At 34.9% G+C, this 13,463-nt stretch overlaps 1 protein-coding gene across 1 annotated transcript in view; it reads right to left on the reverse strand.

Moving 5' to 3' along the window:
* Window positions 1–6,626: 6,626 nt before the first annotated feature.
* Grb14 (growth factor receptor bound protein 14) overlaps window positions 6,627–13,463 on the reverse strand; it is a 33,197-nt gene continuing 26,360 nt past the window's right edge. The window contains exons 9-13 of the mRNA XM_048811965.1: window positions 10,986–11,102; window positions 10,823–10,895; window positions 10,584–10,671; window positions 8,259–8,352; window positions 6,627–6,996 (exon numbers count right to left, since the gene is read on the reverse strand). Coding sequence (XP_048667922.1) covers window positions 6,850–6,996; window positions 8,259–8,352; window positions 10,584–10,671; window positions 10,823–10,895; window positions 10,986–11,102 — 519 coding nt within the window. The 3' untranslated portion in view covers window positions 6,627–6,849. The remainder of the gene's footprint in view (window positions 6,997–8,258; window positions 8,353–10,583; window positions 10,672–10,822; window positions 10,896–10,985; window positions 11,103–13,463) is intronic.

Consider the following 13,463-nt stretch of genomic DNA (forward strand, 5'->3'; position numbering starts at 1 on the left):
ACAAAGACACATCAAGGAAAGAAAATTTCAGACCAATATCTCTGATGAACATAGATGCCAAAATTTTCAATAAAATTCTGACTAATTGTATACAAAAACATACTTAAAAGACAGTGCCCCACAATCAAATGGAGTTCATCCCAGGGATGCAATGTTGGTTCAACATTTGGAATCAATAAATGTAATTCATCACATCAATAGACTTAAAGATAAGAATCATATGATCGTGTCAATAAATGCAGAAAAATCATTTGACAAAATACAGCACAACATTCTAGAACTAGTAAATGATTTCAGCAAAGTAGCAGGATATAAAATCAATACCCACAAATCAAATGCATTCCATATTCATAAATGATGAATCTACTGAAAGAGAAATTACGAAATTAGAAATTACTACCCCATTCACAATAGCCTCAAAAAAAAATAAAATAATTGGGAATCAATCTAACAAAAGTGGTGAAAGACCTCTACAATGAAAACTACAGAACACTAAAGAAAGAAATTAAAGACCCTTGAAGATGGGAAGATCTCCCATGCTCCTGGAAAAGCAGAATTAGTATCTTCAAAGTGACCATACTACAAAAAGCACTATACAAATTTAATGCAACTCCTATTAAAATACCAATGATGTTCTTCAAAGTAATAGAAAAAACAATCATGAAATTCATTTGGAAAAATAAGAGATCCAGATAGCCTAAGCAATCCTTACCAAGAGTGAAGTAAGAGGCATGACAATACCAGACCTTAAACTATACTACATAGCAATAGTTACAAGAAGAGCATGGTGTTGGCACCAAAACAAATGTGTAGACCAATCATACAGAATAGAAGACACAGAGACAAACCCACATAAATACAGTTATCTCATACTAGACAATGACTCCAAAAACATTTATTGGAAAAAAGACAGCCTCTTCAACTAATGGTATTGGGAAAACTGGAAATCCACATGTAACAAAATGAAATACAACCCCTATCTCTCACCCTGTACAAAACTTAATTCAAAGTGGATCAAAGACTTAGGCACTAGAACAGAGACCTGTGCCTAACAGAAGAAAAAATAGCCCCATATCTTCGCCATATCCTCTTAAGAACTGACTTCCTTAACAAGACTCCTAAAGCACAAGAAGTAGAATCAAGAATCAATAAACAGGATGGGTTCAAACTAAAAACTTCTTCACAGCAAAGGAAACAATCAACATGAATAGAGCCTACAGACTGGGAAAAAAAATCTTTACCAAGGAACCTCAGATAGAGCATTAATCTCTAGGGAAAAAAATCTTTAACATTAAATAAATAAAAATAACCCAATCAATAAATGGGATAAGGAATTGAACAGACACTTCATAGAAGAAAAAATACAACTGATCAACAAATATATGAAAAAATGTTCAACATCTCTAGCAATTAGAGAAATACAAATCAAAACTACACTGAGATTTCATCTCACTCCAGTCAGAATGGCAATCATCAAGAATACAAGCAACAATAAATGTTGGCGAGGATGTGGGGAAAAAATACACTCATACACTGCTCTTGGGACTGCAAATTGGTGCAGCCAGTATGGAAATCAGTATGGAGATTCCTCAGAAAACTTGAAATGGAACCACCATTTGACCCAGCTATCCCACTCCTTGGTTTATACCCAAAGGACTTAAAATCAGCATACTACAGTGACGCAGCCACATCAATGTTTTTAGTAGCTCACATTAGCTAAGCTATAAAAACAACCTAGGTACCCTTCAACAGATGAGTGGATAAGGAAAGATGGCATATATACGCAATGGAGTATTACTCAGTCTTAAAGAAGAATGGAATTATAGTATTTGCAGGTAAATGGATGGAGCTAGAGAATATCATGTTAAGTGAAATAAGTCAATCCCCAAAAAACAAAGGTTGAATATTTTTTTTCTGATATGAGGATGCTAATTCACAATGGGGGCAGGGAGACTAGAGGTACCTTGGACCAGGCAGAGGGATGTGAAGGGACGGGAGGGGGTATGAGGGTTGGAAGGATAGTAGAATAAATTCAGACATCATTACCCTATATGCATATATGACTACACGACCAGTGTAGCCATGTACAACCAGAAGAATCAGAAGTTATACATTTATGTATGATGTGTCAAAATGCATTCTACTGTCATTTATAACTAATAAGAACAAATAAAAAAATAAGAGTTAAAAAAAATCAGAGGAGGGCACATTCACATAAAAGTTTGCTAATTTCTCCAAGATGAACCAATCACCTAGAAAGTGTTCTTTCGGCTTCCCTACACTGTCCAGGCAATTACTCTAAAGAAAGTCTTCAACTTTCTCTACTTCCCATCATATCAACCACTATATTTAGAAAGGAAGTAAGACAATATATAAGAATCCCAAATCATACTTTTATCCTTTTAATCACAGGTAAAAGAAATCATGGTCATCTGTGGGATCTAGTATAGGTAGGCACACTTTGATTGTCTACTCAGTCCCACAAATGGATGGCAGGACCCTGCTGCAGTGCTCATGGGTACTTTCATCAAAGCAGACTCATCACAATGACTGAAACAAGGGCAGAGGCACAACATGGAAAGTACAGTGTATTGCTCCTGCAGGAAGGCTAGACGAGAGGTAGCACAAAAACTGCACCACATGGAAAGAAGAATGTTGCGAGGTGGAGGACCTAAACATACAAGGACTAATGCAATAATAACATACATTAGGATTCTAGACAATGTGCTGAGTGTTTTATTTGAATGATTTCATTTAATTACCAAGACAATTTCAAAAGTGGTGGTGATGATGGAAATAGTAGTGCTTAGTGGTGGGGGTAGTTCCCTCTAGGGGAAAAATAAACCCAAAACACTCCTTGACTAAGCTTTAAAGCTACTCAGAATGGGCTAGAATTCAAATCTACAAAGTATGACGGCAGAGCTAAAATCTCAACTCTGGTTCCTGGGGCCCTGTGCATTGTGTGGCTCTGAATTAGAAGGTTGTGAATTATTTATACTTACAAAGGATATTGATGGCAAAAAACTGAACACTTGATACTCCAACTGAGAAACAAGTATTTATGACAGTGAGAAATTCATTTGAGGGATTTCTGCTATGAACTTTTAGATCATTATTGTGATGTGCTCCGCCAAAAGGTTGGCCTTTCTTAAGGCCATCACTAAAATCCTTTTTTAATAATGTATAAAAAATCCCTCTAATTTGTGATCTGTGGAATATGCAGTTAGAGACATTCTAAGCAGTACCCCAGTTATGAGCGTTCCTAAAGGTCCCAGAAGTTCTAAGTGTGAGATCCAAGACTGGCACAAGGTGACACACTCTACAAGAGGTAAACATGGAGGTTTGGCTGAGGGAATATTCAGTGAATGTTACAATAACCCTACATTTCAAAAAAACTACTCTGTGCCCCAATAGTAGTATGAGTAACACTGTGAATCACCCACCTATTCCCAAATGAATATGGGACAGAAAACTGTAAGACTTATATGGACAAGAGTCAATACAGCCAGAAGTAGACACAGCAAGGCACAGCACAGCAGGGTTTCCACCACATTGATAGTTATGTCTCTATATAGTTCATGTGCTTTGAAATTCTATTTACTTTACTTCACATGTTTAAAAACATTCTATCAAAGGGGTCCACAGGCTTTACTAGACCACCAAATGGAACCAAGGCACCACAAAGCATGAGAATTCCTAGCAATGGAACAGCTTTAAATCAGTAAAGCCAGCTTGGAATGCCAAGCTGTAACCTTTGCCAATGACAATCATTCCCCCTCAGGGTAATTAGGATCCAGGGAACCGTCTGATCTGCCGACCAGAATACAACCACCACGAGTAGAGTTATCCCTGTTGGTGTTCAAAAGACAGAGACCACATGGATTAATTGATGCTGAGCACCCTGAAACAGAGTAAAATAAAAGTCTACTCATATAAATCGGAACTTTCTAATACAGGTGAAACAAGTAATTATTTCAAATTACAGCACTCCTAATAATTTTAATCTTGTTTGATTAGTTCTTCCAAATGTTTCAAAATAGTTACCTATTCCTTCAATATATGGAAATAAAAAAGAACATCAAGGATTGGATGGCTGTGGCACTCCCTTCTTTCTGAGAGAGTGAGGCATGCCAACTCCCACATATGAACATAAATAGAAGAAAACAGAGCTAATCTGTCATCATTCCCATCCAGACTTGGGCAAAATAATATAACATGGCTAAATCACAATGGAAAGGATTCCAAAGGTAATTTACATGTTCTGGGGAAAGCATTTCAACACTGGAGTGCCTGTGAATGTGTCTGATATTCTAAGATTTAACATCATAGTAAATTTACACACACACACACACAGCCACACAGAGGTAAGTACCCCTTTTTAAAAGAAATTAAGAAAACAATAATTTCCCTCCGTGTTGTGGGTTTAGATATTAGGTGTCTCCCAAAGGCTCATGTGTGAAACAATGCAAGAAATTTAGAGTGAAATGATTGGGTCATGAGAGTCTTCAACTAATCTACTGCATTAATCCACTGACAGGGATTAACCATAGTCAGGTAAGGTGTGGTTGGAGGAGGTAGGTACCTGGGGATGTGCCTTTAGGGTTTATATTTTATCCCTGGTGAGGAGAGCTTGCTCTCTCTCCGCTTCCTGGTGGCCATGGCTTTCCTCCACCACACACTTCTGCCATAGTGCTGTGTCTCATCTCAGATACCAAAGAATGGAGTCAGCTGTCTATGGACTGAGACCTCTGAAACTGTGAGCCCCCAAATAAACTTTTCCTCCTCTAATTGCTCTTGTCAGGTCTTTTGGTTACAGCAGTAAAAAAGCTGACTAAAACACTCCATGACCCTTTCTTCAGTAATTTTGACTTTTGATTTAAAATTAAAGTAAGCAATTTCATATAAAATCTGAGCTCCCCAACAGTAACTTTAGATTAGCAACGAAGTTAGAAACGCAAATAACAAATACAAGCACAAATTGATCAAATTATAAGAATTTAGTATTTTAAATATTACATTTTATGATATTTGTTTGAAATGGAGATATCATGAGAAATATATAATTCATAACACAGAATGTTTCTGTAAATTGGAAATAAATCAGAAATACCCAGGCCCATGATGAAAGTTTAAAAGGGGCAAGTGTGGTTACCTCCCACTATTCCACCAGCAAGTCCTGTGTCTTTCAGGGTTTGTGGACACCTGACCAGTAATTTATTTATTTATTTTTAATTTTTTATTAGTTGTTGGTAGACCTTTTTTCATTTATTTGTTTATACGTGGTGCTGAGAATCGAACCCAGTACCTCATACATGCTAGGCAAGCGCTCTACCACTGAGCCACAACCCCAGCCCCCTGACCTGTAATTTATAACAGTAGATTAATGTTCTAAGTTTCATTGTTTTAGGAGTTAGATTTGCACAGAGAAGTGAAGTGAATATTAAAAATCCAATAAATAATTCTTTTTTAGTGATGATTGATTTTATTCACATTTCATGAATGTGTTCTATTCTTTGTTAACAAAAATGTATAGTTTGTAATCTAAAAGTGAATTATGCAGTTTTGAAATATTGATTTAAAAAAACCTATCTTTCCCACAAGATTGTTACAGTTAGAGGGGATGGGCAATATTTTGTATAACAATGAGGTTTACTTGATGTTTTGTTTCTCCTCTTTTTTTTAAAGAACAATGATTATTCTTCCCACCAAACTGGGAACAAGAATCATAGAACAACAACAACAAAAACAACAATGTCAAAACCCAACCAAACAAACAAAACTAAAAAGTGAAAACATCCCAGATTGTCTTGGAGTGGTAACAGGGAGGTTACTGTCTCAAGTTTTCAAAATCTTTGGCTTCCATATTGATGTTGCCATGCTAAAAAACTAAAAGGGGCACAAAGAGAAGAACAAAGATTTACCTATTAGGATCCTCATAGGTCTTGAATCTTTCTTTCTACCTATTTTGATTGGTTTACTGAATTACTAATGAAAGGATCTAATGAATGTTCTGAAAGAGCATGAGTTAAACATGAAATATTAAGGTGACAATGTTATGTTATCATAGTTTATATATCATAAAGTGTGTGCAAATTATCAAATTTTTTTCAATATTTTGATCATTTTCTTAAAAATAGATAATCTCAGCCAATTATTAAGAAATGAAAAAAGTGCAATTAACAATGTGCCACCAATATGTACAATACTAGTATAGATTTTTATGGTACAGTTAGTAATTCAATGACTTTAATGAAAGTTTTCTAGACAAAAAAAAAAAAAATTTACTTCAAAATAATTTTAAGCTGCTACCACAAAGTATGATTTGATCTTTTGACTATAATAAAACCAGGGAACATACAATTCAGAATTGTTTTTAGTTTTATTAACAAGTCATGTATAGTTTCTTTTAATTAATAACTAAAGATTTTTCATGCTTCTTAATATTAAAAAAGTAGTATAACTGGAATTCAGTTTGCAAAAAATCATTCTGAAACCCGATTTCTTCTTCATATTTGGTGTTTGAGAATTCTAGTGCTGTCATATTTTAAAAAGGAGCAGATAAATGTTTGAAGTATGCATATTTGAAGAAAATACAGTAATATGAAACCACACAAGAACACTCCAAGTCATTTTTTCCTAAGGTTTAATTTCAACTTACAAATTTTAAATGATGATTGTAATGCCAATCCAAGTTTTTGCTTATTTGCAATGCACGAACTATTTTTTATAACTTGCAGGTGAAATATTCCTTTCACCACAGTATGCTTTTACCCTTATTTATGCTCTCTTTTTAATTTTTCCCCCTTGAGTCTTTTTCTTCAACAGTTTAACACATCACTTCTGGTTCAGCTATAGAGCAATCCTAGAACAATAATGTTTCAACTTGCAAGGAAGAACGCCCTTGTTGAGTTGGTAGAACTCCACCAGCTGGATTAGATCCGTAAATCTAGTATGGCCATCATCTAGCGTGTGGAACATTTCACCATCATCTTCCACCTGCAAGAGGAAAAGCAACAAGCTGGTAAAGAGAGTAAAGAATCCAGAAGAATGATGGTTGTTCCACTGCAAGCTATGTCTTCATGCCAAAATTGACAAGTTTATAAAATTAAGGACTGTGCAGAGAACAGCATGGTATGTCCACTTTTTTTTTTTTTTTAACTTCACTTACATTTAAAAGAAGTATCATCTGATCCTTGGATAAGAAACATGCCTCCACTTTCTCTACATCTAATTCTCCCAGAGTTCTGTTTAGTGAGGATAGTTTAACTATTTTGAGTCAATGAACAGAGAGAAATCTGTACTATTCAGTGTAAAAGTAGACAGGAGATTTTAATGCTTCCGTGTATAGAAATTAATTTCTATTTCTAAACATTGTCTACTTAATGCCTCAGTATATTAAAAAATGACTATTCACATAATTTTTATCAGCAAATTCATTCTGAAGCAATGAAATATTATGCTAATGGAATGTCAGTTGACTTTTTTTGTTTGGTGGTGAAGTCTTCTAGCATTAAACGCTCATACTTGCTGGGAACACTGATCAAATAATCAAAGAAGCAGGGTTGGTACTCTATATGGCCTTTGGATGATTTCAAAAAGAGGCAATTCAAAGGAAAGCACCAGTAATTTAAATAAGATCTTCCTGAAAGTAGACTGAATCTGTTTTACTCTGCCTGATTCCAATATGCACGCACATATGTACATATGTGCACATGTTGACACACAACAGCAGAAGCAAAAAAAAAAAAAAAAATCCCAAAGCAAGTTGAGCCAGTCAAAAACAGAGTCACAGATATTTTAAAAAATTTCCCAGGATTATTTAAATGTCCACCAATTTCACAGTTCCTGTGTTTCTATACAAATAATTTAAAACAAATGAATAAAAACTAGCAACAATAATAGCAAAAAATGTCTTTGAGAAAAGAGAAGAGAAAGGGTTTTAAAATAATGTTTTTTAAGGAATGGTTAGAACTCAGAAAAAAGAATCTTTAGTGGCCTTTTAACAATAGGTGGCATGGGGTCTATACAATATTGCTAAATCATATTTTGTGGAAAAAAGATAAATTTAATTTTTACAATTCCTGTATTTCTTATATTAATTCAGGCTCATAAAACCATTTCTGCCAAACTTAACTTTGGTCAAAGCACAAGCTCCCACATTATATTTAATAAAAGGAACAACAGAAAAACAAAGTTTCCAAAAGCTTATGCATTAAGATCATATCTAATATACGAATGTGAAATCACAAATTACTTACTGGTATAATTTGAAAGTGCTTTATTTTTTGTCCATGACTCATTGACAGGACGAAAGTTTTGGGGTTACTCTGACTATCCCGCACCAAGAAAACTCTAAAGAGAGAGAGGAAGAATTTCAATGTTTCTACATTTACTCACAGATTTCATAGAAACATAGCATGCAACAAACCCAGGATGTGTACTCATAAAAGCTGTAGCTGGGATCTCCTTAACTGTGTATTCAGTGGGTATGATTATTCAACTTGGTGAATGATATGTTACAATATAATCTCATACTACAAAACTGTCATCAGTGCTAATGTAATTTTAATAGGATAAATACACAGTCTATTTGTGACATTGTTTGCTTACAATACCCAGCATAACATTCTGTTGGCATCAACAGTTCATGTTGTCCTTTTTCCACTGGGAAATTGGGTATTCCCATGTAACTACCAGAAAGAATAAGGGATGAGAAAAAATAAGGGATGAGTGTGTGTGTGTGTGTGTGTGTGTGTGTATGGTTAGTTAGGTAGGTAGTTAGTTTATGGGTCATGATAGGCCCCTGAAAGGACATAATGATTTAGAGTAAAATCATTTTTTACCCCCTTTTCTATACTTGGTCTGCTTTCTTCTTTTGATTCTGGCTTCTACTGTTACACGACAGAAAATAAGACATGATTATATCCTTAAAATCCATCTTTAAATTGTTTATTAAATGTTTAAGTAAAAATGTTTCAAGTTAAAAAAAAATATACCCAACGTGCACTTTAACCTTGAAGAATGCAGTGGGAAAGCCTCTATTAATGTCAGGTTACAAAAAGAAGACGTGGCCTAATGGTCTCAGAGAAAAAGGCTGCCGGGCATGGATTCTTATTTACTGGCAATGCAGTGAAAAGCCAGTTTTGTATTAATTACTGGCAAACACACTGTGTAAGTGGTCCCCACTGGTGACTCCAATACTAATCTCACTGTGCCTGGGCAAAGAGGCAGCCAAATCTGAGGCATCACAGATGTCTGATGAAATTATCCATTTTATTTGTGAGACTCTGACATTACATCATTGGGAGACAGGACAAAGGGCATTTCACGGGAAAATTAAGCAGTAATTCTTCCCCCTCCCAAGCAGATCACCACTACCACCTGGTGGACCGCCTGACACCTTCACAACTTTCCAAAGGAATACCAAAATAATAGAAGCAGGCATGATTACTCTGTACAATTAATTATTTTCTCCGGGTTACAAATTCATAAATAAAGGGAATTATAATCTTCTAAAACATTTAAAATCATTCTTTCTTTTTTTTCTTTTCCTGACCTCATTGGATTGTAACTCTGATCACTGTTCAAATTTATATCCAAAAAAAGACCATGCTCCAAGCAGAGAAGCATATTGAAATCCTTTCTTATTTAGAGTCTGGTGAAATGCTGACTTGTTATTAATAATCTTCCATGTGAAGATGCATTTTTACCCAAATGTCAGTATTAAATCTCCTCAAACCCTTGTCATCATCTTAAGTCAACCTTTGAAGATAAAAGATTCTTTCTCCAGTTGTTTAAAATGACAACAGTTTCATTTCTCACCCAATCCTCAATAAAATGTCCTCATTGTACTGCATTTGGGAAGGAACTTACCAGTATTAAAGTACCTGAAACTGAGTAATGTGAGAAGAAAATCCTTCAGATTAAAAATCTCTTATAAAATATTTTATGCTTCTCTTGTGTACTCCATGGTATCCCATTAAAAGATAACACAAAAAATCATCAAAAAGTACTATTTTAATAGATTCATATTTTAAGCTGTTAATATTTAGAGAAAAAGCAATAGGGATGTAAACAGAAATAAAAGCAAACATTCAAAATATATCAGAAAAAAGCTTTCTACTTAATATACCCTGCATTATACCTAAAAAGAATTACAATGTATAGGATAATGTCATAATGTAAATCATATTTTAGAATCATATTAATTACTTGTTCAAATTAAAACATTGATTACCCAAAAACAAGGTTAGTTTTTTTTCTCTCATGAATTAATATCTAAAATGCTAGAATTGGCACAGAATGGATAACATTAGTACTCGTAGTCAAGAACAAAGAATCCTATTCTCTGTTAATTTATACACAAATACTAAGCACACTCTGTGTACTAGCTATTATACAGATATTGCTAGAATTCAGTGATAGCCACTCTTACAGAAAAAAGTAATTTCTGAGTTATGATAAGCCAAAATTAAAAACACTTGGTGTGTACTGAATAAATGATTATTATTTACTGGCAAAATCCAAACCAAATCCAAAATCCAAACCCAAATTCTACTCAACACTAAAAGTATCAAACTTACCCATCCACAAGTCCTTGCTGAATAATCAATCGCTGAGCTTCATCTCTGGAAATCTTGTGGTGAAACCATGGCTGGGACCGATGGATGGCTAAAGAAATAAAACGAATGAATACAAAGGTTTGCTTGCAGTGACTGCAATTTCACTACATATATGCCCCCCATCACTTAGTGACCGCATGTCATTAAAGTCATGTCAAGCTGCCCATCAGCTCAGTGACCATGGCTAGGAGCAGACATACCCATGTTTGTGGCAGAGGTTTGTGAGGAGGCAGTGGGGCTACCGTGACTGCCCAGGCGCAAACATCCTTTTTTCTGATCAAGGAATGGGAAAACAAATCTCAGTTTTGGGAGTGAAACAAACTCAAATTAAAAATTCTTTCAAGAAAGTGAAATTATGAGTACCCTCCAAGCGAGTCCTTCTTCAACTGCAACTGAAAGAGCTTCGGTGGGATTTTCTATAACTCTGCTTTTCTGACCTGAGAAGTCCATTGCTACCAGGGAGTTCTCTGATATACTTCTCTGGAAAAAAAATTTTTGAAAAACAAAACAAAACCAGAAAACACTTGCAAGTCATGAAAATCTTCAAAAGTAATCGTTCACTGTTTTGCTGGCAACATGCTTCAATTTGAGACTGGGATTCCTAAAGTGGCTATCAGGAAATTAAAAAGTTAAAAGTACATATTCAATATAAAATGATGCTATGGAGAACTTTGATAAATAAGTTCAATGGCTATTTGTTAGGATAACTGAATTAAGTGTTGAGTAATGTGATGAAAATCTTTGAAAGAAAGCATGTCTTTCCCCTAAAACAAACCTCTTTTTCACATTATCTCCTAATATGGCAAAACTCCAATTGAGGAAGAAATAACCCTTCCTACTGGCTATAGAGAACTATCACTTCTGAACTCATCTCTGTATTAAACTTTATGTCAAATCCACCAACTTTGAAGCCACGATTTTATGATTCAAAATATGTAAAAGCTATAACTTAGATACACATCTTCTTAGAAATAGTACTCATGTTTTATAAAGGAGCAAATTGGAGTATGTGTTTTGAAAGCTTATCATGTCAAGTTTCACTTCATTTGGAAAATAAAATTTAGCAGAATAATAATACATAATATTAGATTTCATATTAAAATTTTTATGATAGGGCTGGGGCTGGGACTCAGCGGTAGCACACTTGCCGGGCTTGTGTGAGGCACTGAGTTTGATTCTCAGCACTGCATACAAATAAATAAAGGTCTGTCAACAACTAAAAAAAAATTTTTTTTTTAAATTTATGATGTAACATATAAACACGTTTTCCTTTTTGAAGAGATGGGTGGCCAAGTTAGTGCTGCAAAAACAACTCTGAATGACAGAAGCACAGACATGAAAAGACATATTGAAATAAATATAATCAAAACAATGATAAAGTCAATGTTTTCACTAATTACTTCTTATATTCCTAGTCTCTAAAGGGAAAGTAAAACATATAAATCCTGGATCTTATTTTTATTTTCTTTTTTCTGACGTCCTATTTTGCAATCATCTTTCAAGAAACAGGCATGCTATCCCACAATGAGTCATGAGTACTAAAAAAAGAGAAAATTGTCAAACGCTCTAGTCAAGAGTCTCACATGTCTTATACACTAGGAAGATAACTTAAAACTAAGCAAAATAAAAAAAAACTAAATGGAAGTGTGTATCACTTATTCTTCAATAATTAATAAAAGAACAAAACCCAAAGTGAAATTACACTGGTAAATTACGAGCTAACCTGCGTCTGGAGACTTCTGGCTTTCACACACACTCTCTCTCTCTCTCTCTCTCTACCTTTGGAAAAGATACTATAGTCAAATGTGGGCTTCAAACAAAACCTTATCCTCAAGAAAAAAAAATTTAGGTTTCTTTATCACTGTCTCACACATCCCATTTTATTAGCATCTGTTATTTTCTCTTCAAACCATGTGATAGTGGCCGACAATCTTATTATGGTCCATCTATATTTCTAGAGATCTGGCGTGCAATCTTCCATTTGTTACAGGAGCCTTTATAACTGACAGCTGCTCTTTCCAGACAGATGCTGTCTCAGTAATCTCTATTTGCTGTCACACCTTAGTTTGCCCTTCTCACCCCGTGATCTTCCGTGCTGGGCTGTGGACCAGTTGGATATACTTTTGCTTTCCCAACATTAATGGAAAGTGTCCGCCTGCCCAAATCAGAGTAACTATCCTGGATCCTAATGATAGATTTATCCTTATAATATCTTTAACTTCACATGCCAAGATGGGTTCTATAATGAGAAGTTCCTGATAACATAAAAATACTGTGAGGAAAAAATAAAATAAACAAGCTGTTGTTCTCTCCCTACCCAATACAGAGGACCAGATGTACAATAAGATCCTATGTTCTATAATTATTTGACAAACAGAGAATACAAGACAATTAAAAATTTTTTCCATTTGCTACAATAACTACACTAGGAGGAAAGAGGAGTGTAGTAAATGTTGTCTACTGAATGGCAGGTGGTGGATGAAAAATTAATAGTTTACCTTTGGTGGACAAAGAAATGGAAGTAAAGCAGAGTCTGACAAACCCAAAAGGTCATTTTCAGCACAATTTCTTTCACATAGGAAAGCAATGCTGGTAACATTCAGAACTGGCTGTATTTCTCAAATATTTGTTCCTTTTTCTAGCTCTCCTTACGGGATGAACAGGGTAGGCCCTAGCAAAATGATCCATGATTTTAATTGCATAGCCTTTCTCTCTAAGAAGGGAAGCCTGGGTGTACCCTGGATTACCCAGGCCACACTCTGAGACTGCTTGTATCCACTTTTAGTGAGGTTTACATGTAAAATGGTTTTTAGGCAATATAACTACATGGCAACTAGCCAT

This window comes from Marmota marmota, unplaced genomic scaffold (genome assembly GCF_001458135.2).
Source record: "Marmota marmota marmota unplaced genomic scaffold, marMar, whole genome shotgun sequence".
Classification (NCBI taxonomy): domain Eukaryota; kingdom Metazoa; phylum Chordata; class Mammalia; order Rodentia; family Sciuridae; genus Marmota; species Marmota marmota.